General features: G+C 41.7%; 1 protein-coding gene and 1 long non-coding RNA gene across 2 annotated transcripts in view; one reads left to right on the forward strand and one right to left on the reverse strand.

The window, feature by feature from the left end:
* LOC146491718 (striated muscle preferentially expressed protein kinase-like) overlaps positions 1-27,616 on the forward strand; it is a 59,269-nt gene that overhangs the window by 17,548 nt on the left and 14,105 nt on the right. The window contains 27 exon segments of the mRNA XM_085151802.1: positions 5,329-5,388; positions 5,391-5,411; positions 5,414-5,425; positions 10,279-10,429; positions 11,557-12,405; positions 12,616-13,052; positions 14,119-14,265; positions 14,524-14,706; positions 17,108-17,259; positions 18,446-18,534; positions 18,697-18,872; positions 18,983-19,160; positions 19,266-19,339; positions 20,484-20,642; positions 20,747-20,936; positions 21,135-21,364; positions 21,447-21,566; positions 21,670-21,774; positions 22,576-22,782; positions 22,907-23,030; positions 23,568-23,740; positions 24,229-24,341; positions 24,442-24,610; positions 24,965-25,064; positions 26,777-26,977; positions 27,350-27,407; positions 27,493-27,570. Of these exon segments, the coding sequence (XP_085007928.1) occupies positions 5,329-5,388; positions 5,391-5,411; positions 5,414-5,425; positions 10,279-10,429; positions 11,557-12,405; positions 12,616-13,052; positions 14,119-14,265; positions 14,524-14,706; positions 17,108-17,259; positions 18,446-18,534; positions 18,697-18,872; positions 18,983-19,160; positions 19,266-19,339; positions 20,484-20,642; positions 20,747-20,936; positions 21,135-21,364; positions 21,447-21,566; positions 21,670-21,774; positions 22,576-22,782; positions 22,907-23,030; positions 23,568-23,740; positions 24,229-24,341; positions 24,442-24,610; positions 24,965-25,064; positions 26,777-26,977; positions 27,350-27,407; positions 27,493-27,570 (4,556 nt within the window).
* LOC146491719 (uncharacterized) lies at positions 20,746-23,675 on the reverse strand. The gene is made up of 2 exons (XR_014872444.1): positions 23,563-23,675; positions 20,746-23,021 (listed from the first exon to the last, which is right to left on the reverse strand). It is a non-coding gene; the product is annotated as an uncharacterized LOC146491719 (long non-coding RNA).

A 27,616-nucleotide genomic window follows, 5' to 3' on the forward strand; every position in this document is an offset into this window, starting at 1 on the left:
GCCGGGATGTTTTCGTGAGCTCATGCCACAGGTAATCTTGAACACTTGAAGATGAAGAAAATCTGGTCCAAGAAGAGATTTCAGGTGAGTTTGCTTCTTTACGGAAGAATGTCCACAGTGGTGCTTTTATGAAGCACTAGTCATGATGCTTTTCTTTTAGATTTGTAGGTTTTAAACATATTAGGATGACATGCCACACCCTTTACCTGATACGGATGCACATTTGTTGATTTGCCAAAGGCAAACGACTTTAAAATACACATCACGAATTAGGATTAAGATGTTTTTAAGTTAATACAATGAGATCAACTTCAATACTGTAGGGAAAATGCTACAGGAACTAAATTATTAAATGTAATGCTTGCTGTTTTCTGCATTTGTGTTTGATATCTGTTGAAAAATTAGGGATGAATCCCGACAATCGAACAGAGAAAGTCAGCCCGGGGAAAATGTAATTTACCTTCCTGAATACATTCAAAATGATTTCTGAAGACGCTCAACCTGAAAATCTAAAAAGGCAACATCCATATTCACACCCTCAAGTCCAAATGCACTCCCTCTGTTACAGTGTGCACATTGTTTGTCATGAAATATTAATGTTGCTCGGGTGATCGAGACAGATTTGTTATACAATAAGAAATTCGTATGACAGGTTTCACAAATTCGGGGCAGATGAAAAGTGTGTCAGTAGGCTACACTCCATGGAGACATGAGAATCAGGGCAGCTACCCACAGTGGCTACAAAGTGAGCAGATGCCAATACGAGCTGATTTCTGACGGTCCCTTTGCCTCTTTTGAATCCTACATCCACATCAAAAACTCTTGAGACCTGTTCTTTTGCTTGCCACCAACAGATTTGTCGGAATAATGCTGGAAGGATTTAGATTATACCCACAGAATATGTTTTTGAAGTCTTTGCCAATCCAAATTTTCCAAGGACGTCCGTTTGTGGCTGGGTTTTGCTGATATGAACGCCTTGGGGGCATAACAATGGAGATCATGACAACGATGGAAGCTTCTAGGGCAATCTGTCAAACAGCGGTTACCACCAGGCAACTGTTAATCAATTTGCCTGACACAAAAACATCAACCAATAGGAAGTGAGCGGGGAATGTGGCGGGCAGGGGTGGGGGGTGGGGGAAAAGTGTGAAATGAGTCACTTCACTTTGCACTTTTCCTATTTCTGCTTTCAAGCCGCTGCAGAGCCGTGAGTCATTCTGAGGAGTGCTCCTCTGTGATGATTGACAGACTGTCCAGGAAGCAGATTCACCAGCTGCTTTAACAGCACTGACACTCAAAATTTGTCACATTCTCATTTTAAGAAGATCTCTTGATTTTACAGTTGTACCTGGATGATGATTATCAGTTTATCAATTTGAAATTTTCACATTTCCTTGTGATAGTGACCTGTTAAGAAGTGACCTTTAAGAAGTTGTAAAGCATGTAGCAAGTCAGATGTAAAGCTTACCTAGCCACTGAAGTGATGATGTAATGAAGAGAGGAAGAATAAAACAAATAAAATGAGCATAATGATCTACCAGGCCTAGTTTGTGTAGAAAAATATTTATTTTCAACCATATGCAGATTTTTCCATTTTTTGACTTTATTCGTGTACCTCTATACAGAATTCATCAACTTTGAGCTTCATTCCCTTTTTTAATGGCTTTCAATCACCTCTCACCATCTTTATCAGCATATCTGGACAACTGAACTTGAAGAGAACAAGAGGCTAGCAAAACTGACTGACTTATGGCCCCATTCATTAAAAATGTCCGAAATTAATAGTTGAACGTAGTCTTTAAGAAATGTTTTGTTTATTGAGGACCTAAAAATACTATTTGTTATTCACCATTTGCTTGACTTAAGAGATCTCTATGTCTGCCTACTGTAGATCACAATTTTCTCTTAGTCAGGAATTGCCATGTTGTTTACAAGTTGTTTAGCAACAGCTTCTCCTTAAACATGAGTGCAAGACTGGAGAGGGTTGACTATCATTTCAGCTACATAGAAGGCCCTGTGAAATCACTGTATCTAAGCAGGATTCTCACTTACAAGCGTTGATTCTAATAGATTGGGAGTGGGCCATTGTTTTTCCCAGTGGGCCATAAGAAACTGGGACTTTTGTGGAGGGCTGTGCCAATAAACTGAACTCAATTCTGCTCAATAACAATTTTATCTCCCTATAAGCTTTTGGTGTGGCCCTCCACAACAGTCCCAGTTTCTTATGTTTGCCCCCGGAAAGATTAATTGCCCACCCCTACTGCAGGTGACGTTCATGTCCTTTGAGACAATACACATCTCACACATCACTTAATTAATCTAGACTTTGCACAGACATTATTTCAGTAGTGAAGAATCAACTTCACTGCTCAAGAAATGTACCTATAATTTATAATGACAGTTTCTTACAGCGCAGTTATCCCACTGTATTTTTTATAAACTGTTTTTTTTCTTCATATTTACAGGCAATGTCATAATGAAGCAAGGGCAAATTTTCACCCCACAATTATCATGTCCAAAACATACAGGCACTACATTTACTCTTCTTGGGTGCGAGAGGCTTCAAGTGTTTTTTTCCAGCATAATAGTAGCCACAAAGTGTAGCAACTAGCTAGCTAGTTAGCTACTACCCTAGCTATTGCAGTAGTCAGCTAGCTAGCATGATGTAATTTTCTTTTTTGCTTCCTTTTATAGCAATTAAGGTGCCATACGTCTATAAGTCAGTGATATCACTACTTCATTTTTCAAACATCAAGGTTATCGTGAGTGCTGTGATATCGTCAGCTAGAATATTTTCCACAGCAGATATTTTGGCTCGCCACTGTAGGAAAAGAGTAATGAATAGCCTTAGTTCCTGGAACCTGAAGTCCATTAATTTTCAATTAGTCCATGTCAGTCGGGAAGCAGGAAAAACACCCGGAAGCCAAGGGGATGCTCAGAAGGATGTGTGTAAATAAAAGGCAGATGTAATTACCGCTATTAGTTACACTTGTGCTTTTCCTCAGACGACGAGGCAAAAGGTCTGCTGTGGAAAACGCCTATTTATACTACATGCCCCATTTTTGAATGTCTGTGATGAAATTACAATTGGAAAGCACTAAATACAACTGGAAACATCCACCATGACTAAACTCACTTAATTTGACCACAAAGCTTTCAAAGTATTTTTGTGTCCAGATGATTCCCCAACAAGGACCTGAGAGGAAGATCAATATGCTAAACAAATTAAGTATCCGTAGGGCTTTTTGACTTTTTAGCGAAGTGTAATAGCAGTGAAGTATGAACGCAAATTGGCTTGACAGTACCGGAGATGCACGATAGACACAGGTGAAAACTGTGATCCAATACCTGAAGTGCATGGTTTTATTAAGGATGAGCGGTTTCATTAAGGACCAAAGTATTTTTCCGTAAATGGGAATCTATGCAATTTGTTTTTCTGTGTTAAATAGAGTGTTTGGCTGCCTTGACTGTTGAATAATGCATTTTACTCTTGTATCTTATTTCAGAGAACTGGGCATTCCACACGGACATTTGGCAGATTTACCCATGGTGTGTTGTCAGTATGAGCTTTACACCAGTTCTATTCTACCGTAGTCTCTTCCGTTATTATATTTAATTCATTTATTTATTATATTGGTTTTAAAAAATGTAAATTTGAACCATTTCTCTCTTTTTTTGCCTGATCCCATTTCTTTTGTCACCATTTTAGCTTTCAATGGCATGCGCTTCAGTTGGAACAACTCTTTTATACATAAAAGCTGTTTTTTTTACGTATGGTTTTAAAAACACCTGTATTGCTTCTGTGTATGTTCTACTGCTCGACTCCAGCAAGAAAGTGGGGCTCATTCTTGTACATCCACCCCCACAAAGCAATATTGCTGCAGCATAAAAATCCTTGAAAACTGTGTAAATTTGACGGCTTGAGGTATAATATTTGGCAATATTTGTGTAATGTAAGCTGTTCCAGTCACATTACTATTCAGGCTATACACTTCAAAAATATATTTCCTTGTAATTACATCACTGAGTTGATTTAACTCGCCTGGCGTGCGAGCTATTTAACTTCATTTGATACAGCTGGGTGGATCTACATACCCACACCTGTAAAAAAAACCCACACATACACACGCTAGCAGTGCAATAGGTTAATTGTGCTTCTTCATGTTACACTGGCTTTCTTATTGTTAGGCAGAGCTTCTGGAATTATCTAATAAGGATGTGACTTGATGTGAGGCGCAATGAGGTGCAACCTATTTTGTGGTTGTCGTCCTCCTCCTTCGCAGGCTCTCTAACCAGTAAACATATCTGTCAGCCACCCAGCAGTTTGGCTGGTGATTTTAGACTCTAATGGGTACGAAGAGGATTGGTCGTGTGGGTGAGAGAGATGCTGGTTTCCATAGTAACGGTGCTCTCCCGTCTGCCCTCTCTTGCTGCCACTATGGAAGCGAAGTTTTCCGCTCCTGCCGAAAGCAAAGCTATGGTAAACCCGCCTGCCATCCTCTCTCCTTTGTTTTTATTTATTTGATCTGTTTCTGTCGCTGACCTCATCTGATGTAATGTGATCTCAGCAACGGAGATGTGGTTTCAGGCTCCTTACTTTGACCCTGAGTGTCTGTGTGTGTGTGTCTGTTTGCCTCTGTGCTGCATCTTTTGTCTTCAACATTTAGGCCGAGCTTTGTCAATCAGCGATCTGCACTCTGTTTGCATCGTGTTTATCGTCGTCACACCCTGTTGTTTTTGTGTCCTTTCCGTTTTTGAATGTTCCCCATAAAACCGAGAACCAAGTCAGATGTTTATCCCACGTCTTCTTTTTGTAAATTATGCACTCAGAGTTCAGCTTTCACTTTATTATTTTTTTGCAAACCATATTTATTTACTGATTGTAGTTGTCCTCTTTTGTGAAAACAGTCAAAATGCATGAGTTCAAGTCAAATAACAGCGTTGAGTAAAATTTAAGATTTTGCTCTTCTTCCTTATATATAGATTCCTCTTGAGCTTCAAGCTGACTCAAAGCTGAGTGAAGAGCATCTTTACATACCCCTCCCCTGCATGCATTTTTATAAGCCACAGCTGGCTTCATGTCACGCTCCAGTTTCAACCCATTTATTTCACTCTGGGGGGGCGAGGAAGGGGAGGGGGGGCTCTCCGCCGCTCTTTTCAGTGACCCATCAAAACGTCTGCTGCTAAGCAAATGTGAAAAGTCATTTTCTACCTGCGCTCTCTTGTTGTTTCCAGCCTCCTCTTCCCGCCCTCCACCTCAGCTCCTCTTTGCTGGATTTCCACCTTCTCCCGTCTCATCTCACAGTGTTTTCCTTCTCTCTGTTTCAGACTCTGAGACCACAGAGGATGAGACCACAGAACCTCAGATGGAAACCAAAGAAGGGCCCGGAGGCACCATGACAAGGCTGGCCGGAAGGACCTTCAGGTATTTTATTTAACTCCTTTTTTTTTTTTCATTTTTAAAGCTTATGTAAGTTTGTGGTTTCAAGCTTCGTTTTCTTTTTTGAACTCATATTTTCTAGCTGCAAGCTTGCACTACTTAAAGAAAATATTCTGCAGCTCTTTGTCCAAAATGATATTTAGCCCGATTTACAGCTCCACCACCAACATCTTTGCCAAAAACACACTTGTATAAAATTATGATAGATAGGATTTAATGGAGGCTGTTATCAGCTTGCTGGCCAAGACGTGCGCTGGATGAAATCCGATATGGCAGAAGGCATTAATCCCTCATGGTGTGATGCAACAGTGTGAACACACTGCCCTAGTTTCAAGCAGGGACCTGTCTCAGGTCCTGGAGCTCTCTGTGTGGCTCCACAGAGGAACGTGCTGTCCAACAAAAATGGGACTATTTCTGCTGGATAAATGAGGCTGAAACGACTGCATCGAGTACACATGCTGTGCCAATTAAAATGTAAATGTACATCGTTAAGTTTAAATAGAGGTGCGTTAATGAACAGAGATCAGGTGGAACGGTCCAGTGGGTTGGTGAATGTTATGGTATACTCACCTAAAAATGAGGTGCTGCATGAGATTTCTTTCTTTCACAGTTTACCGTCTGTGTAGAGCTTCAACAGCTCAAATAATCAGTGAATTTACTGGCTGGTTAATCATCTTCCAGCTTCTCCAGTGGGAGGATTTGCTTTGCTTTTCTCTCTAAATTGAGGATTTTTGCAGTTTGGACTGCTGTTTGCACAGGAAAAGACACGGGAAGCCATTTCTTGGATAACACAGATTTGGGAAATCATAAATTATTGATAGTCTAAGACCTACTATTGTTTATATTTTCAAATGAATGTATCATATCTATTAAAATGCCACCCAGAAGTTTGTGGTTTGTGAGCTCTCCCTTCTAGTATTATGGCCATTACTGTTTTGGTCTTTTGGAGGAGAAATGAACACATTTGGACAAGAACCAAAAGCTGCACAAGTGCATGACACAGATACAGATACATGGTATTTAGATCTCAGATATTACACAAACACACTAAGACTACTGCACAGACTTCTTAGAGGAGCTGTTAGTGGACATAACTTTACAGCAAGTCAAAGCATAACCTTAAACTTTGATAAAATTTAAATGGTGGAGTTATCCAAAGATGTGTGGCCGTTATAGAAGGGGAAATTAGTCGTAGATACTGAAGCTGGGCATTTTAACATGCAGGGGGGAGCCAGCCTCAAGTGGCTTTTTGAGTAGCTGTGCACTGTGCCAAAAGATTTGAGGGCAACCCACACTGATGGTACTTTCCTGTGCTCATAATTCCATCGACTTTGACAAAACCCTCCAACACCACTGGCTTAACGAACCCCCAATAATGACAGAGCGTCCACCCGTGCTTTACACATGGCTGCAGACACCTACCGCATTCAACGATTTGGACCAAAACTTCAGATTTAGATTTGTCACTCCTGTTGCCAATGTACACTCTGGTTCTTCCCTAGAGCTAGGTACCATTTTGTGCTTTAATAATTCATGGGTCAAGTGTGCCAACAAACAAAAAGCATTAATCTGAAAATGGTCAGGTACAAGGACTGGACTGAAAATGAGTGAAAAAGCAGATTAAAACTTTGAAAGACCTTCAGAAAGCCTGGAGAACTATTGCTCGAAACCGCTAAAAAAAAGGCAAGAAAGTCTGGCTCCTTGGAAGCAAAATATAAAGAAACGAGTTGTGGCTCAAGACTTTTGCACAGTAATCCATATTGGCTTCATTCTTCATCCACAGAAGTGTCTTTTCATCATCTTTAATTCAAACTCTCAGGATCTCAATAATTTGACTTTAATATAAGTTTGACTTTAACAGAGGTCTCCGTTTCCAAGTTCTGTATCTCACGGTCGTGGGTTTGGGATTCTTTTTGGATTTCAGAAGAATGTTATTTAGTCCAAGAGCTTCTGAGTTTTGTTATTTATGCTTTCTATGCTTGTCTCCTGTGTAAAGTCAACCGTTTCTCCATGTTTGTTTACATTTTGTCTTTGTGTCAGATTTGAATGTTTGACTCTTGGTGTGTCAGCGTTCACTAGTTCCTGTTTTATTTTGATAGTTTCTTATTTTATGTGCTTTGTATTGAGTTTTGCTTTCCCGCTCTCATTATTCCGGATTTGTTGGTATTTCCTTGTGTCTCGTGTTATCCATGTCCTTTCTCAATGCTGTGTGCTCCCTTATTCTGTGTTTTCCCTTTGACTCAAGCCCTTCCTTGTTTTTGTTTTTAGAAAAGGCTTCAGCAATAAAGCTGCTCTTTAATTTTGAGTCCTGTCTCCCAAGTCCTACATTCTAGGTCAAATGTTAAACTCCTCAAAGCCCCCAGCATTTGATTTCCTCTTTTCTGTAATAACAGCCCAATTTAAAGCTACTGTAAAGAAAATCTTCCAAGATTTTACAGTTTGGAAATCGCTCTTATTCAACTAAAGCAATGAACTAAGATATATATTTCATCCCTGCTGAAGATTTTTTTTGTTGCTAAAATAAAATTGCATATTGACTAATAGGTACTGTGTGAGGCAGTTTACTTGATCTAAAGCAAATCAGATTAAGCCTAAAGAGCATTAAATTTGATACAGGAGGAAAAAGAAATTCAAATCCTCTGGATCTTAATGCAAATGTCTAAAATTTAAAGGGGGGGAAAAAGCATTTTGTCTAGCGGCAAGGTTATGCTTGAACCTGTTAGTGTTGCATTGACGAGAACAATTTCTGAAAGAGTCTTTACTAATTTGCTAAAGTGGTGCTGGTGCATTGGAGTCGTAGAACCTTTACGTCCTCGCCATCAACTCCTAACCAAGCAACATGATGTCTGAATATAGACCTGAAATATTGACACCCTTCTCCTCTACCACAAAGAAATGTTACAGTATATTCTTTCCTCGCTCATACTCGGTGTTTGCACTTTCTAAGCTTTTGTGTTGGTGGGCTGACTACGCCCTCATCACGTCCCTCCAGAGACAAGCCACAGAAAAATAGAAAGAGAATATCAAATGAGGGAGGGATGAGGTGATACATCATTTGTTTTCTTCATGGAACAGAGTGGTTGCCTCTGCTGAATACTAAATAATGACTACAATACCTTGTAATACACAAACAAGACACATTTTCTCCTCAGGCAATGTATTCCAGAAAATATTTCCGGCCCTAAAGCCAGACACGGATGGGATATGTTTCAAAGCACAGCGTGTTCAAATAAAAATGAAAGCTGCTGCCCGGCCTCAGAGAGAAGTGAAAATTTTGAAGCTGTATATATCAAGGGCTAAAAGTGTGGCTGCTGTGAGAAGATTTCTCATTTTGTTCCGTCTGTTTTTTTGTTTTATGAGAAACTGATATTGCACAGCTTCTGATGGTGACGCTGAGTCAGTATCATTCAATCAGTCAAGCGCTAAGATGTTTTGTTTTTTTTTATCCCCGACCGTATCGTTGCTTCAAGGTTTCCTTCGTTAACAGAAGATGCTGACCGCTCTTTTTTTATGCTGCTAAAGCATTCTTGTCTCCGTTGCTCATCGCTGGGCGAAGGATCACTTTAAGTGGTACACGTCTCAAACGTGGCCCCTTCACTTTCTGTTTCATTTCCTGTTTTCAAGCAATCAATAGGCTGTTTATCCATCATGCTTAACAACGCTGTCTTCATTAGACGTCATTTCCCCCCCACCACGGGTTTTTTGCTTGCTTCTTACTCCATTAACTTCCAGTTAAGACATTAAAAAATATTTTAGATATAGGAATGCTTTATTAGAGAGTAAAGCAAAATCAGAGTCTTGGTGATACATAATTTCTTATTAGATTTATGCTAAAATGTTTTTAAGAGGAGCACGGTATTAGGAAATTACCATGCTAAAATGGTTTAATTCACACGGCCCATCCATCTTTAATCTGATGAAGTTTGACTTGCAGGAACTTCTATAACTTCTATAACACCAAAACCAAAAAAATAAGTATATACCTGTGTATGTACCATACAATAAAAACCGTCATGCAATATGCAATATGATATGAAATGACGTGATATGATGATCCAATGATGGATGGTATGATATGAAATGATAATACAATACAAAGTGGTACAAACAATGTGAAATGATACAATACAACATGAAATAAACAGATCCAGACAATACAATTTAGTACAATATGACATTTTATGTTATGATATGATACAATATATCATAGCATAATTTAATCATATTATGTTATGATACTATACAATAGACACAATATAAAAAGATACATGTCATACAATAGACACAGTACAATATAATATAATACAATGTGATATCCAGCCACTTCATTTATGTCCACTGTAATGAACATTTGTTTTTGCTCTCTATCATCATCACATCATATTTATATCAAGTCCTGATGTGCTCAACAGAGGAAATCGTGGCCTTTCCAATGATAGGCCTCATGTGTTTGGCTTCTTTTCGCTCTGAAGAGGAAGAAATATTAAATACTTTCTTCATCCCATATTTGGGAAATGCCTTTAGCCTACTAACTACTTACTTACTGCAAACAAATGGCTGCTTATTTAGCCATGCCTGTATATAATATTCTGTTATACAAGAAAGCTATATTGTTATTGTTAAAAACAAGTAACCACAGTCTCACCAATGAATTAGAAGGCTCCACAGTTCAAGATCATTTTCAACACAGACACAGTTTAGTCTCTCTATTGATCGCCCACAACAACCAATATATTGTTGTTGTTGTTTTTTTAATGCTAAAAGTCAGATATAAAATTATACAATTGTAATTTTTAAATTCAAACAGTCTCTCTCCCTTTCTCTCTTTCTCTGCACAGGTGAGGGAGGAAGGGTGATGGACTACAATCCCGATGCTTCAGATCGCAGGGCCACCCTCCCCGGCACCTATGACCCTGTAGTGGAGCGAGAGCTCCGCACTCTGGGTTCCCGACCTCCAGGGCCCCATTTGGATCCCACAAACCCAGCAAGGCAAGGTCCTTCCGAGGGGGCCCCCCCTGTCCGTCACCTGGGTGTGGAACCACTCATCCGAGCGTCTCACGCTAACCTTGCCCGGCCCATTCAGGGGTCAGAGGAAAGTGTTTCCGTAGGCAGCGACTACTATGGGAGCATGTTCAGCCTGTACAGAGGGAGAACATTTTCTATGCCGTTATAGCACATGGCTTTTTAATTCCCAGGATTTCCCCCAAAAAGCAAAAAGACTGTCCAGAAACCCAAATTGCAATGAAAACTGACTCATACGGCAAGACATTATATCCTCCATAGACCCAACTCGCAAAAACTTTATTCCATTTGCTATACAATTTGTTATTCATTTTTTACTCTTCTTTATATATTCCCATTTTTCCATATAGTGTACTTTTTTATTTTGATGTCACACTTTCCTTCGACTCTGCGTGCCATCAGTGTGGATTGATTTGAATCTAACAATGATTACAAGCCAACAAAATAACAATGTTAATATTAATATTTCATATAGCCATTAGACAGGATGCACTTGTACAATCTTCTAATATAATATATTATTCAGCACTTCTGAAAACTGTGATTTTTACCCACTGCATGTTTTCTACAGCCGCCCCTCACTTTTGGATTAACACCATATGTTTATAGGTTTGCAGTGGCATGCATGGGTTGCTTTGATCCGAGCTGATATTAGCATGAGTGTTCTCACCGAGTAATTATCATGTGATTCACAGGTTATTTTTAGGCATGGTGTTATTGTGTTAGAAGTTTAAGCAGGGGTGCTTTTTTTGATTTTTGTAGGAGTTTATGTTCTTATTTTGTAATATTGTTGGTGTAACATGCCAACAACAGCGGTTATTGCAGTTTTAGGGTTAAGGTCTTAAGAAGTCTCAATCTCAAAATTTCATTACATTTGTTTCTCTGCCATTTGATTTCACACTGTCTGATGTGTTGCTCATTACCTGATACAACACAGAAAGCACATGGAAAACACAAAGAACTCAAACATGATGAGACAAAATGACACAAACGGACATTTATCTGCATCTTATTACTCCTCCAAAGTCTTCGCCACTGCACCAGAGCTCTAACTTCACCCCTCCATTATTTCCCCTCAATCCTTACCCCTCTAGGCTTCAAACTGCTGATGAATCACAGGGCCTGTCCTCCTATGTCCCCCTGTCTTCCCCCCAGCCACCTCTTACCACGCACAAAAACAGCATCAGCACACAAAAACAAGACTCGGGCAAAGTCAAACCTTCAGATCCTCAAACTTCTAATACGGGCCAGTCATCTGGCACCAACAGTGCAGTTATGACGCCCAAACTGGCTCGTGCAGGACCCAAGATCTTTGACAAGGTCCTTGCCTTTGAGGAGCGATGGGCGAGTGTGGATCTGCCACGAGGGGCAGCTTCCTTTGACTCAGATGAGAGTGGAAAGAAGACAGGAGGCCCGAGCAAAGATGAGAGTCGAATACTGCAGGGCGCAGCCCAGAAGAGAGCGGTATTCAAGCAGAGGGCCTCTTCATTAGAGGACAAGACAAACTACTCCCAGAGGATCCAGAATTACCAGAGCAAGTTCACAGAAGAGCTCCAGCGGATCAAGAAGCTTGTGGGGAAACCAAGCTTGAAGAAGGCATATTCCACTGAGCAGCTGTCACAGAAAGACAGGCTGCACACGGGGAAACTAGAACCCATTTCTGCCCAAGTGGTTAAAACGTTAGAGGCGAGGGAGCGAGCCCTGGAGGAAGGAAAAGTTGGGGAGAGGGAGGGGGGCAGCATATGGAAGAATTCTCCGCAGGCCCAAGGCAAAGACCCGGGGAATCAGAGCAGCAGCCCCGAAAAGGAAAAGATGACACAGTCAGATTTGCACGGGAAACCAGTAGATAGCGCAAGGAAAATCTCTGTTACCACGGCAACGCCACCAGTTCACCAGTTACCAGGACAACCATCGCCAATAGCTACAAAGACGAGCCTAATCAGGTTTGAAGAAGATTATCTTTACTTATGAAATTTTCTCTTAAAAAAAGATTCCAATGTGATCACATTTGTGTATTTTTCTTTGAGGGATTTGAAATTTCTTTTAAAAAACAACAACTAAGCACTTAATGGAAATTAAGAGTTTTAGACATGTAATATTTTTTTCCCTCACTTGTTATATTACATAACAGCTTTCTCATCTTTTGCATGCAGGGAAACCCTACAAAGCTCTCTGGCAGCTGACAAAGACACACTTGTTAACACATCCCACAAATCTTCATCCTCCTCCAGAGTTGATTCAAAGAGAGACACCAACATGAACAACAAGGCGGACCACCGATCACCAGGCCCAACAGGGAAGAGAGCATCCCCAGTAACTGTAAGGGAACCAGGACCCCAGTTCCCACCCAAGCCTCCTCGGCTCACCCCATCACCCAATCCTTCCATCAGCCCGCTCCTAAAACGAAGGAAGGCGGAGGTGGGGCGGACATCTCCGGCCATGAAAGTGAACATCCCCACCATCCTGGTGGAGGATGAACCCATGGAGACAGAAAGTGTTCCACACAGGAGCAACGAGGGAAGCAAGAGGGAGGGCAGAGTACACAAGAGCAAAAAAGGCCGTTCTGCTCAACGGAAGTCTGCAGACGAAGGTAGGTGAGCTTTACGAGTGTTCTAGATAAACGTGTTTGTAAAATATCCAGGCAGCTTCCATCACAGATGAGAGTCTAGAACTGGATGAACACTTTAATGATTTTGGGAGCCATTAGGTTCCTGCCTGTGGCTTGACTGACCCAACTGTTGTCCAGTTTGTTTCTTTACACAAATAACAAAACAAATACAACCACCTTTTGTTGTCCCTTTAGAAGTCTTTGAGGCTTTATTCATGGATTTCTGCTCAACTACCAAGTCTACCAAGTTGCCAGGCTTACAGTACTATTTTCATAAATGTTCCCATTTGGCAGGTCAAATAAAATAAAATATCTAGACAAAGTGGTAGAAGGGAGCATAATGACAACCATAACCCTAACAAAAGAGCACTAGGAAGCTGGTGGATCTTAAGAGATTAAATAACTCCCTTAGCCCTAAGCTAAAAAGTTTTGCTATCATATCTGATTAAAGGTTTTTGTTCTGTTTCCCCTTTGACCACCACTGAGTGAGATTATTAAAAAAAAACAAAAAAAAACAATTTAAACTGTAAAAAGATCAGGACCTACCTGAATTCACCGACTTTTGTGGACTACCAGGGGTCAGAGAACTAGACTTTTTTGGGTTGTGACTTCACTCTTAAAGAACGTAAAGTAATACTGGGTGTTTGTTTGCTTCCCATTTTAACAACTTTTGCTTTTTTGTGCCTCATTTGTGACTTTAAGATCTGAAACACAAAAAGATCTCATTGGAGATTTATTACCTTTGCTAGGCTGTAAGTCCCCGAATAAGAAAAACATGCACATAGAAATAAAAAATAGATTACAAACTAACAAGGAATGATCAAAAAGGTTGAACTTATATATATTATGTTGTCCACCATGGAAAATTAATCAAACCCAGAATTGCTGCCGGGCCCAGACTCACTAATGAAACTCTTTTCATCATGGGGATCCGTAAAAGGAAACTAGCCCAATGGCTTAATTTGGAGTCTGACCCAGTTTTCTAAAGCAGGTAATAGAGCACCGGCAGCTGCACAGAAAACACTCTGACCGTCCCTCTAATTCACAGGCGGTTCTTCCGATGACTCTTACCTGTCTGCTGATGATGAGCCAGCTGAGGCCCCGAGGTTTGAGAAGCCTCTTGAGGACACCACCGCACCCAGCGCCTCTGAGGTCACACTGCAATGCATCATCACTGGCAGCCCAACCCCTACTGGTACAGCTGAAGACAAGTCACCATTTTAACATCCCCATTTTCTATAATTTTCTTTTTTTGAATTTAGTAAGGAGACTGTTTTCTGTTAAGTGCTGTACAAAGCGATTTCTTGCACACATAATCTTATGAAATCTGGTCAATTTTAAGTGAAACTCTCATAAACCAAATCAATGAGCCTTATCATTTCACGTTTGCAAGCTGACTTCTTCCATATCAGTTTTTCAGTGTTTGTGTTTTCTCTCTCTTTCACCTTTTCAGTGACATGGAGGAAGAATAATGTGGAGATCCGGTGTGACGCGTTCCACGTGGTTAAAGCTGAGGGCGAGAAGCATAGTCTGGTGATAAAGGAGATGAGGCTGAGCAATGCGGGGTCATATTGCGTCACGGCTGTCAACACAGCGGGCAGAGCATCATGCAGTGCGATGCTCTACATTCAGTCAGGTGAGGCTGGGCCAGAGCCTGCTTTCAAGCCCTGTGCGATACTTGAAATATTGGTATCAATTCGATTACCACGTAAATATACAGCCTGTATTGCCAGTACCAATACAGATACCGATAATTTTAACCTATAAATGCAGCTTTTATGGGGGTGAGCAGTGTGTCATGATTTATGAGATGAGTCATCTTCCAAAAATATTACATTTATTTAACGCTTTTCAGTAGATGCTGAACTTAGAAGGACAGAAACAAAGTATCCATCCTATCGCACTAGTATCTATCCAGTACCAATACCAGCGTATCGATGGTTGCATGTATCCGCCCGCCTCTACTGCTTTCTTGTTTTGCAGTTAGACATGGTGACATATTTTACCAGCACAAATTTTAAATGAGGAGAGCGACACCGGGGGGAACATAAAAACGATGCTGTTCTCAAACATGTTGACTCACACTTTAATCCGCTGCCAGCCCTCCTCCGCCTGACATTCTGTCTTAATGACTACAAAGGCCCGCTGGAGCTCAGCATCCCGACCGGGGCTCCTTGCAGCGATAGTTGCCATGGCAACCCATTAATTCTTGAAGGCACCGAGCTCCCCCTCGGCATGAATTCAAAACGCAGACCTGCCCCCGTCACACAAAGGTCTCCTGAGCCTCAAAGGCAGCCGTGGCATTCAAAATCAGGCAAAAAAAGGAACAAAAAAGCGCCTGCAGTGGACGGGTGTTTATACTACACTGTGCATGAGAGAAGCTCCCAGCAGTGCCGGTTCGGCCTCATGCAAATGCAACTTTCCCCTCTTCACAGTTTTGTCAACAAATGCGAGCGCTCACCCTGGTGCTTTTCCGACAGCAGCACGCGGGCCTCTGTTGCCATATTAGGCCAGCGGAGTCTAACTTTGCAGGAGTATTTTTAGAAGGCCTCTTGTTCTCTCGGGTAATTGCCGTCTGTTTTATGTCCCCGCTCGAGATTACAGCTGTAATCGTGGAGTTTTTCATCACTTCAGATTTCACGCTACAGGGCTTGGGGATGGAGCTGCCAGAAAGTGGCGGGAGATTATGTGAGTCATTTTAGCCGAGAAGTGTGTAGATTGTTGCCACGACAAGCCAAAATAGTGGGTGAGATTGATTTACTGGCTTCAAAGAAATATGCGCGAGCATAACACAGGCCTATTGTCATTTTTGCATTAAAAAAAAAATCAAAGAAGTTGAAGAGCCACAGCTTTGTGACTCAGTGGAGTCTTTAAAAAATGACCTAAGCTTTAATGAACTTTTAAAATATTCACCTTTTTCATCAGCCCAGGATGTCAGGAGTGTAAGAGAATAAAGGCGTAACAGTGATGGGAAGCAGGAGGACAGGGTGGAGGAAAGTTGGTCGGCTCACACTGTTCGGGAGTTGTGTAAGAGTTGGCAGGTTTACATAAATACTCTGGGGAGTTATCCCCTGGTGCACAGACGCCGCTCAGAGATGTGACTCTAGGTAGGTTATTTTGTTGTTTTTATCCCCCCCACCCCTTTTTTTAATGCTATAAGCGCAACAGAATATCCACCTACGTCGCTTAATAATTTGGCATAAACAGTGTTTTTTTATCGTGTTTCATTGCTATTAGTCAGCTTTTCCATATATGGCTTTCGGTGCATTTCTTTCCATCTGTACATGCGACCAAGCCTGCCTTTCACTTGCAGATGATGACCTACTTTCCCTTTATTTTGCACAGTTGAATGTCATGCAAAATACCTATCAGTCCACTGTTCTGCCATCTGAAAGGGGGGGGGGCATGTCTTTATTCTACTTGGGTAATTGATTTTATTCATTTTCACTCGCAACGTTATCTAGTCATGCCAGATATGTGAGGTCTTGGGCTTTGCAGAGATTGTGAAACGCTGACACGAAAACGAAGGCAACAAAAGAAGAAGGAGAGACAGAAAGAGAGAGGCAGCTCTTTATATTTCTTCCCGCAGCTGTGAGTTGAGTCTGACTGCAGTCCAGACTGCCAAGGGTCCAGACACAGTGTCTGATCTAGAACTCGTGGGAATGAGTGAATGATTGGGTCAGGGATTAAGGGATTAATTCGTTATCTGTTCGCTTATGGTCACTTCAGATGGTCCCTGTGCTCAGTGTGTGCAGGTGCATGTGGCCCACTTGTGTCTAACCCACTGCTTTGTGTTGCCAAGTGCTCATTTTGGCAAAGATCAACACCAGCAAAGCAAAAAAAAAGACCATAAACATAACGAGCTACGCTGGTGCCATGTTAACCATATTTCAAAAGGCTTTGCACTCAATTACTTAAATTAAGACGTGTGTAAATCAGAATTGACTTTTTTGTGAACTCAAATAAAAATGCATTAGACACGGCGGTAGTATGCTTGTAATTCTATTATATTTGTGTCCGATATCTTGTTCTTCCAGAGCCGACCCACACGCAATGTGGGAAATCTGCTGTATCTCTGGAAATCAGCAGTCCAATCCAGTCAGATGAGGAGTACCTGAGTCCTCAGGAGGAGGTGATGGAGGTCGGAGGCTCACTTCCTCACCATTTAAAAGAGCATCCCTCATTTCAGGTAAAAGTATAAAAGCTCCTTATGATTTTTTCTTTAAATAACAAGCGCAGCGTCATAGTCGATGTCTCTGATATCCCCATTTCGGTGTCTTTCCCGAATCATCATAATTAACGTTGGTCCAGGTTCAACACTGCAAGTGACCAATCACATTGTTGTGATGTATTGCCAAAAGTATTCGCTTGCATATGAATCTGAATGACATCCTGTTCTTAATCCTTAGGGTTTATTTTGATAATTTGATAAACTCTTTGCAGCTCTAACAGCTTCAATTCTTCTGGGAAGGTTTTCCACAACCTTTAGGAGTGTTTATGGGAATTCTTCCAGAAGCACATTTGTGAGGTCAGACACTGATGTTGGACCAGAAGGCCTGGCTCGCAGTCTCCACTTTAATTAATCTCAAAGGTGCTCTATCAGGTTGATGCCAGGACTCTGTGAAGGCCAGTCGGGTTCTTCTACACCAAACTCGCTTATTGGTGTCTTTATGGATCTTGCTTTGTGCAGGAAGGATCCAGCTGCAAACTGTTCCCACAAAGTTAGGAGGATAAAATTGTCAAAAATGTCTCGTTATGTTGAACCATTAAGAGTTCCTTTCACGGGAACTAACCCTGCTGGCCCAACTCCTGAAAAACAATCCCAAACCCTAATCCCGCCTCCAACAAACTTTTCACTTGGCACAGTGCCGTCAGACAAGTACTGTTCCTATGGCAACCCCCAAATTCAGAGCCATCAATTGGATTTTACTGCATTTAACTTAAAAAAAAAAGAAAGAAAAAGAAGAAACAATTGTCTGTTGTCATTAATGGCTACTCTCTTCCGTGTGAGGTGTTGCTGCACACTCTGTCTTGTTTTCCAGGTACGCAGGTATTGGGGCCACAGGCAGGTCCCAAAACAATCGGACATAAATATGAGTTACTGCACATGGAAATATGAATCTTCTTTTGATTGTTCTCCGACCTTAAGATCACACTGTCCTGCAATATTCATTTTCCTAGTAGCAAAATGGCAACCTCCATGGACATATCCTTTTGCATGTCATACCATGACTCCACTTGCTTCATTGCAGCATTACTTGATAGCTACAGTCATTCTGGGCATGGTCAGATTTTACTTCCAATCTGACTGGAGCAAAGCTTAGAGATTAACCTTAAAAGCCTTTATAGGTAATCATGTTTACATTCTTTAATAGGTGGCACCATGCGATCAGGCGGTAACCGAGGGTCAAGATGTTGTCATGTCAGTGAAAGCCAGAGGCCAGCCCAAACCCATGGTTTACTGGTAAGACATCTTTTTTTCCCTCAAGGTTTTATTGCAGCTAGACATCTCAGGAGAAACCTGAAGCTTTTATTACAATCAAGGTCGCTAACTGTCTCACACAAACACCCCTCCATTACGCGCCTGAGCATAAATGATTCTGACAGCCGCTTTATACTGACCCAGGCTGAAGGACAGAGTCTCGGTGAAGACGGCAGGGCGCTTCACTGTGCAAGAGATGGAAGATGGCACCAGTGAAATGAGGATCGGCTCGGCTCAGAGGTCAGATGCAGGGCTGTATGCTTGCAGGATCATCAACGAGTATGGAAGCAAACAGGCAGAGTGCGGACTGGAGGTCAGAGGTAGGTGATGAGAAACTGAACTGAATGTTTAGTCATGCCCTATCTTATAGTTCTTCCTTATATATGCTCTATTTGTGCTGTTTTCTTTTTCTTTTAATCAACTGCTGCAGCACAAACAGCGTTGACGATCACCAGGGAGGTAAAAGACGCAGCAGTGAGGGCTGGAGAATCAGCCGTGTTTGAGTGTCACATCACGGGACCTCCAGATGTGGACGTGGACTGGCTGTCCAGGGGGAAGCTGATCCAGCCTGCACTGCTCAACTGTAAGATGCACTTTGACGGAAAGAGGTAGGTCCACCTCATGTTGCTGTCACTGCAGCACATTTTATTATCTGACAGATTTTTGGTGTCATTAAAAGAAAATTAATTCATTTATTTTTCTTTATGCTATAGGTGCCGTCTCATGCTAAATTCAGTACATGAAGATGACAGTGGGACATATACTTGCAAGCTGAGCACTGCCAAAGGTGAATCATAAGCAGTGTTGTCCCTGTTGCTGAACAGAAGATGAGGTGTGATCAAAAATTTTCAGTCTGACTAAAAACCTGTGCAAATTTCCCCTTCAAAGCCATCTTCTGATGCTGCTGCTCTTTTTAAATCACCTGTACAAATCTGGGATTTTAACCTCAATGATTGTTTTCCCCAGATATTTTTAGACAGGCACAGTACAGAGTTCTTCTGTCACACTGGCCTCGTTTCGCAAATGTGGCTTGTGCCTTCTTCCTCTTCCCTAAAACAATATAATTCGGGGGTGTCAAACATAAAGCCCCAGGACTGCAACTGGGCCTACAAAGACTCATGGGACATCTTACATTTTAGCTTACATTTTGGAATTTTAACTGTATTTTCATAAATTGTACTTTTTTTTCTCCTGATAAAGCCCACTCATAATACAGGAATAAAGTAATAGATAAATCATCACATCATAGATCATCACCCACTACAGAATTTTTTAACAATTTATGCACAGGGATTTTAAATAGGTGCGCCTATGGTTTCAATTTGAAAATCCGAGATCCGGAATATTCTCGAGTTACTGCATTCACAACATTTTCAGAAAACTCTCAAGTTCTAAGCTCAGAAAACTCTGAACCGCTGGTATGAATTTGAAAATTCTAGGTGACTTCCTTCCTGAGTTATCTCATTTACAAACTTAGGCGTCCATGCAGCCCGTCTACTTATACGACTGGCCGACGGGGTGACAATAATATGTAAGGCATCAGCCTTTTGCGGTTGAGGGGTAAAGACTAAGACATACTGTTGACATTGCACTTATACTTCTTGTACTAAGATATTTCAGAGATTAAATGTGCAGTTAAATATCTTTACAGTGACAGAAAGGGAAGATGTGTGTGGCCCATAATCTATGGCCTGATCTAACTGGTTGGCTCCTTTTCATCCCAATGAGTCTAACCTGAAGGTGGAAACATGGCAAATTTAAATCACATAAGGTTTTTTTTTATGATCACACCTTTAATTTATGCTGGGTTTTCCATTTCATGTTTTTGTCTCCACCAGAGAGGTTTTGGTTCGTTGCTCTCCAACTTCTTTAGATGTGATTGAACATATTTCAGTGATACACTTACTAACAGGGCGCATGTGCATCTACAGAGGAGCTGACCTCGAGTGCAAAACTGATCGTCACGCCGTCCAAGGAGCCTCTGTTCACACGAAAGTTGGACATCCTGGAGGTCATCGAAGGACGCACGGCACGGTTTGACTGTAAGGTGAGCGGATCGCCTGCTCCAAGAGTCACATGGATGCATTTTGGTAAGAATCTCAAAGCGGCGGTGCGGTGTTCCTACATTTTGTTGTTTTTTTAGGCTTGTCCAAAGAAATGGCTTTTTAATTTGTCTTTTATAACGTTCTTTCAGAGTCACAAGTGGAGGAGAGTGATAACATTCACATCCTTCAAGAGGGGGGTCGTCACTTGCTTGTCATCACCCACGTTGGCAGTGACACAGAAGGATTTTACACAGCAGTTGCTCAAAACATTCACGGAAAGTCTGAATGCACTGCTGAGCTGTACGTGCAAGAACCCCGAGCTGCCATCTCCTCTCACATGTAAGAGAAGCAGTTTGTTTCTATTTGCATCTCATCCCTAATTGTGTAATTGTTCATTCTTTGAAGGCTTTGAGAAGAAAACAAACTATTTAAAAAAAAAGATCAAAGGTTCCAGGTTTTGCTTTCTAGGGCAAAGAAAAATAGCTCAGATGGAGCGAATGCGTGTGATCAAGTCGACCTGTTCTTTTCTTCCTCCAGGTCCAAGTTGGAGAAGATGCCGTCCATCCCAGAGGAACCTGAAGTGTTCGACAACGAGGTGGAGAAGAGGACCATGCCGGACTTTGTGCAGCCTCTGGCTGATGTGGAAGTGATTGAAGGGAAGGAGGCGGTGCTGAAATGCAAGGTGGCGGGCCTGCCATACCCAACTATTGCCTGGTATCACAACAGCAGGCGCATTGAGAACAGCGAGGAGCGCAAAATGACTCAGTGTAAGCAGATAAACACACAAAAATAAGCTGTTCAAAGTGGGGGAAAGATGGCGAATAAGAAACCTGTGTGTCTGTTCTCCAGACAGGGATGTCCACAGTCTGATCATTCGGAGCGCTTGTCATGCTCACGGAGGTGTTTACAAGGCTGTCATCTCCAACAAAGTGGGCAAAGCAGCCTGCTATGCTCATCTGTATGTTACAGGTAATCATAGATACACACTGTTTAATGGTGTACATTACGCATACACAATTTCCCTAATATTATTGTGAAATATATAAATATATATGTATGTTTTTGGAAACAGATATTGTTCCTGATCCTCCTGATGGGCCCCCGGTGATTGAGGCCATTACAGGAAAAACTATAACCCTCAGCTGGAAGACACCAAAGAGACTCGACCCTTCACTTGGTAGGTTCATAACACACCTGCAGGCTGGTGCAACACAGGTGTGTTGGAAAAATCATGTTTAAAGAGCTCGAACAAAGAAAGTGCTTAGGTCTCCCACTGACTTATATAAAGCATTTGGAGATGATCCAATTGAAGCTAACATTTTGTCCTAATTCGTGTGACTCTAACCTTTGACCTATGACCTTAAGGTACATTTCGAAATCCATATGATTGAAGCAGAACTGGTTCAAAGCCTTGGCTTCTAGAAGCTTTAAAAGATTTTAAAATATAGTCATGCAGTGTGTCATTTTGCACGATTGTATGGCATCACTGTGACGCTGTAGCGTGTCAAATTGGAAAAAATGAAAAGTGTGTTGTACAGCTCTCTCCATGCATTTTCACGTGAAATATTACTTGATATGGTGTCCTGAAAAGGTCAGTTTTGACCTTGGGCGCTAACAATCAAGGTCTAGGTCAAATATGTAGCCAGCCTTGGTCCCAGTGTGACCTCAGGCCTAGTATATTATTGTGAAGTTTGAAGATGATGCATAAAAAACTGTGGGTTTTTACTAATTTTAAAATCGACCTTAATCTCGACCCAATTTTCCCCAAAATGAAATCAGCTTGAGCTGTTATTGATATCTCCCATCACACACAATTTAAAAACGATGTCTTGAAAACTGTGGATGACAGACTGCTAACAAACAAACAAACTGAACTGATTACATACTCTCTCCCGTCGAGGGGAGAAAAAATACAGCATTTTTAGCACCTTAATCGTGTCTTTGCCACCAAGTAATTAAGGAGCATGTGTGTTTACAGATGCTGGCTCCTTGGTGTATGTGGTCCAGCAGCAGCCTCTGGGCTCCATCCAGTGGTCTGTTGTGGCATCAAACCTGAGGGAGACAAACTACACCGTCACCTCGCTGTCAAAGGGAGTCCGCTATGCTTTCAGAGTCCTAGCATCCACTGGGAAGATGCTTAGCAAGCCATCGCCTGCCACTGATCTAGTCCAGCTGCTGGACAGAGGTATCAAGTGTGTTTAAGAGGCTTATGCTACCACTAATCTGATAATCAACCTTAAAGGACATCATATCTACTTTTAGGACCAGTTTTGCTTTGTTTTCTTGTAACATACCTTTGACTTCTCTAGGACCGTACTTGAGGAAAGCGCCGATAATTATGGACAAGCCAGAAGTTGTGTACGTGGTTGAGAACCAGCCTGCCAACATCACCATCACGCTGAACCATGTGCATGCAGCTGTCACCTGGAAAAAGTTAGTTTATTAACCTTCCAGTGATGTCCTTGTGATGTCATTAAAATTTTTCATCTGATTTCTTCATAGCATTCATCAGGGTCTGTTTCATAAATTGGATCATATTAACCCCAAGCTTCTTGGGGTTCATTTGGCAGCCCTTATACTAAAGACTAAAAACTTAAATATACAGTTCAAAAGCTTTCATGATGGCTTTAGAGGACTATTAGTGTACTTAATGCTGATCGAGACATACAGCTTGTCAGAGTAAGCCTTTCTTAGTTAAGAAAGACTATGTCGACACACATTCTGCATGTTTTACAAGTCTGGGTGCTAAACTGGCCAGCCTGCAGTCCAGACTCATCACCCACTGCCAACATTTGGAGCACAGAAAATTAAATAATGCAAAGCCCACAACGCTGTGCAACAATCAAAACAAAAAAATTGGCTTTCAAAACTACAACAGTTGGTCTCCTCTTACTGGGTTAAAGAAGACTCAGTGCAGCACACTGGTAAATATGGCCTTCTCCCAACTTTTCTGAAACCCGCTTACCTCAGGAGGGGCGTGGTGCTGGTCAGTAAGCCGGGGATGTGCGAGATGAGCATGCCGGACGATGATCAACACACCCTGAAGCTGCAGAGGGTCAGGAGCACGGACATCGGTCAGCTGGTGGTCACGGCCAGCAACCAGTTTGGCAGCGACCTGTGCACACTTCAGCTGGCCATGGCAGGTCAGTCCAGACAGGCGCACCACGTGACAAATTTAGCATTTTAGTGAGAATCCAAACAACTTTCTACTTATGTCAACAAGACAAAGTGTGTCTTTATTATTTGATCTGTTGCTTAAAAGCATCAGCTTTTATATTCATTTAGTGCCCAAAGGAAGATTGAACAACAGCGAGACCTGTCTGTCACGGCCTTTTAAGTTCCCCCAAAAAAACCATACTCCAAAAAAAAGCCATGGGGGGCAACAGGGGGTTTGTTTCAGAAAGCACTTCCGACTTTTCCAAAAGTACAATTAATTACAGATTTAAATAGCAAAACTAGCTTAAGCATATTTTTACTGTTTTAAAGAAAAAACAATAATGGATACAAATTATGATTCATAAGAATTCAACAAAAATGGCCACAACACCATAAAATGTACTCTGTATGTGCGGTCCATAGTGCTTCTCCACCTTAGAGATGAGCTTCTTCTTTCCTCCTAATTTTCCTGCAGTGCCTCCCAAATTTGAGACCATAATGGAGGACGTAGATGTGCAAGTCGGGGAAACATGTCATCTGGCTGTTGTGGTCGAAGGAAAGCCAGATCCGGATATTCTGTGGTTTAAGGTAGTACATCCAACATTAGACTATAACTCAACTCAACTCAACTGAATACTCGGATGATATTTTTTTAGGTGAATGCTAATAGCTGATTGATCTGCTGCAGGATGATGCGCTCCTCTCGGAGAGCAGCCACTTCACATTTGTTTACGACGACCCAGAGTATTCACTTGTCGTCCTGAACGCTCAGCCCCATCACTCCGGCGTGTACACCTGCACTGCCAAGAACCTGGCCGGGTCCAACTCCTGCAAGGCCGAGCTCACAGTTCATACAGGTCTGCAGTCCAGCGATATTCTTACAGTAGTTGAAAAGATTAGGAATGTGTAAAGTTGAAAAGTTTCATATTCAAAAGTATTGTGCTAACAGATTTTTACCCCATTTGCTGATGATATTTACTGCTTAGAATCGCTAATAAAGGCTAGCTGTTGTTGAAAATTGCTCCTCTGAATCCGCACCATATGGGCGGGACCACAAGGTGTTTTGAAATTACAATGTGAAGCCATCTGTCTCTGAGCTGGCACATAAATACACCCACATATCAGTGTGTGCACCCCCCCACACACACACTCACACACACATCCATACACACAAAGCCAATAAAGATGCCTATGTTGATGCTTTTCTCCAGAGCGAAAAGAAGCAGAAGAGCCAATGGAGGATGAGGGAACCATTCTGAGGAAGATGAGGCGTTTGACAGATTACTATGACATCCACAAAGAGATAGGGAGGTGAGTGTGCGCACTCTTCCTGCCTCACATCCCGACGAGGACGAGGGCACTGACATTAATAGTTACTTGAGCGCTCAGGGTCGGCCTGGAGGGCGGGAGGTAGGGGTAGGAGCTGGTGCGGAGGGGTTGTGTGTGTGTGTGTGATGGGAGGGTGGCGGTGGAGTTAGTTGCACCTGCTTAACAACAGCAGACAGAAACGACAGATGAGTCACCAGCCACGAGAGTGGAGTGAACGCATTAGCCGACGACAGATGATTTGTTTTGGTCTAGAGACAGGCATTTACTGTGAATTGCACAGCCACTGGGATGGCAAAACAGGCAGATGAAGAAATCTGTTTTCCACCCAGTGAACAGCACGAGTACCCCAGTAATGGAGTTCAGATTATGAATCCTCGCAAATATCACAGAAGAGTGCCTAAGGAGAATGAAAGTTAATTATACAATGACTATTGCCCCTCCATTTGTCTTTCCATTGTTCTCACAAAGAAGAATTTATTAATAAAGTGGAGGGAAAGGAAGTTAGTCATTAAAGGGATTAAAGGGACCTATTATCAAGGTATATATATATATATATATATATATATATATATATATATATATATATATATATATATATATATATATATATATATATATATATATTAGACAGAGAGACAGACAGAGAGAGTCCTGTGAAAATCAGTTATATAGTACAATTACAAAAAGTTAATGTATGTTTCACCCATACATTAACAACCCATGTTGTATCAACAACATGGGTTGTTGGAATGGCCTGCATGGGTGAAAAGGTTCTCTCTGAAAAGAACGTGGTAGCACAGCTTAGGTTTGCAAAGTTGCATCTGAACAAACCACCAGATTTCTGGAACAATGTGCTTTGGACAGATGGGACTAAAGTGGAAATATTTGGTCACAATGCACTGAATTTTGGAGAAAACCAAATGCAGCATAGCACCTCATACCAACTGTCAGCACATTGGTGGAGGGGTGATGATTTGGGCTTGTTTTGCAGCCACAGGACTTGGGCACCTTGCAGTCATTGAGCCAACCATGAACTCCTCTTTATGCCTAGAGTCTAGAGATGTGAGGACATCAATCCAAACCTCAAACTCAGCAGCAAATCTATAACAGCAAGTCTGCCAAACAGAAGGAAGTCCAGCCCTCAGGCTTAAAACAACACCTCAATGAACTGAAGCAATACTGGCAGGCATACTCGCATCTATCTATAGATGTCGCTCCATGACCCAGACGTATCGGTAATAAGTGTGGTTACAAGTGTAAACTGATAATGGTCTAAAACGAATTTCCACCATACTCAGCCCAACTTTACTAACGTATTGCACCAGAACAAACTGGGTTTGTGTAAGAAATGTACAATTGGTATTTACAAAGAGAGCGCAATGACAGGATCGCATGGTAGAGGTGGCAACTGGGAAGTTTTGCAACTGACCCATAGTTCACTAGCACATAGTACAGGGAGGAGAATATTTAAGTGTACAAAGTGACCAAAGGATTGTGCTCGGTGCAATTTTGCCCTGCTTAGTAAATCTGGCCCTTAATTACTGTCAGAATAATAATAATATTTATATTTATAACTTGTAATTTCTTACTTCTATCAAAGAGAAATCAGTCTTGAAAACAAATGGATAAAAAAAACCAACACGGCTGGCATGTACAAAACCATTAATGTCATCACTTTGTGTTTGTGGGTGCAGGGGGGCCTACTCCTATGTGAAGAGAGTAACTCGCAAGAACGGAAAGACCGAGTTTGCTGCCAAATTCATTTCTGCTCGTGGAAAGAGGAAAGCCTTGGCTCTCAGAGAGATGGAGCTTCTGTCTGAGCTGGATAACGAGAGGATTCTCTACTTCCATGACGCCTTTGAGAAGAAGAACGTGGTGGTGCTTATCACAGATTTGTATCCTTTCACTAGAACATACAGTGAAATCTGTAATCTACGTTTTATAGAAAAATGTTTTTTCCTCCTGCATCTCCGATTCACATTTTATCTTCTACATTGTCGAACAAAAGTGCACTTAAATGCATCTCAAGTACAAGATGCACAGCATTAATCCTAACGTCCCCCCGTACCCCCCGGAGGCATGAATGAAGCAGCCGAGCTTTTTCTCTCTGACTCATCGCTGCTGAGAGGAATTAGCAAGAGATAGAGTGTGGGGGAGTTTTGCTCATTTATAATTCATTTCTCATGCACCTACCAGTCAGACTATGCAATCAAGTAGCTGCTGCAGCAGCAGCTTTGTTTTTCTTTTTTCTTAACTCTTGTACAAAGATGTCACGAGGAGTTGCTGGAAAGAATGGCCAAGAAAACAACAGTCATGGAACTGCAGGTTTGTGTCTTTCTGCTGACTGCACTGCGCTTTCATTATGTAACGCGCCTTTTAGGATTCACTCCTGTTGTGTTTCATGCTACAGATCCGCAGCAGTGTTCAGCAGGTTTTGGAGGGTCTTCGCTATCTCCACCAAAAAAATATAGCTCACCTCGACATAAAGGTATGTCGCTATATAAATCCAATCCATTATTATTATTATTATTATC

This window comes from Neolamprologus multifasciatus, chromosome 23 (assembly GCF_963576455.1).
Source record: "Neolamprologus multifasciatus chromosome 23, fNeoMul1.2, whole genome shotgun sequence".
Taxonomy (NCBI): domain Eukaryota; kingdom Metazoa; phylum Chordata; class Actinopteri; order Cichliformes; family Cichlidae; genus Neolamprologus; species Neolamprologus multifasciatus.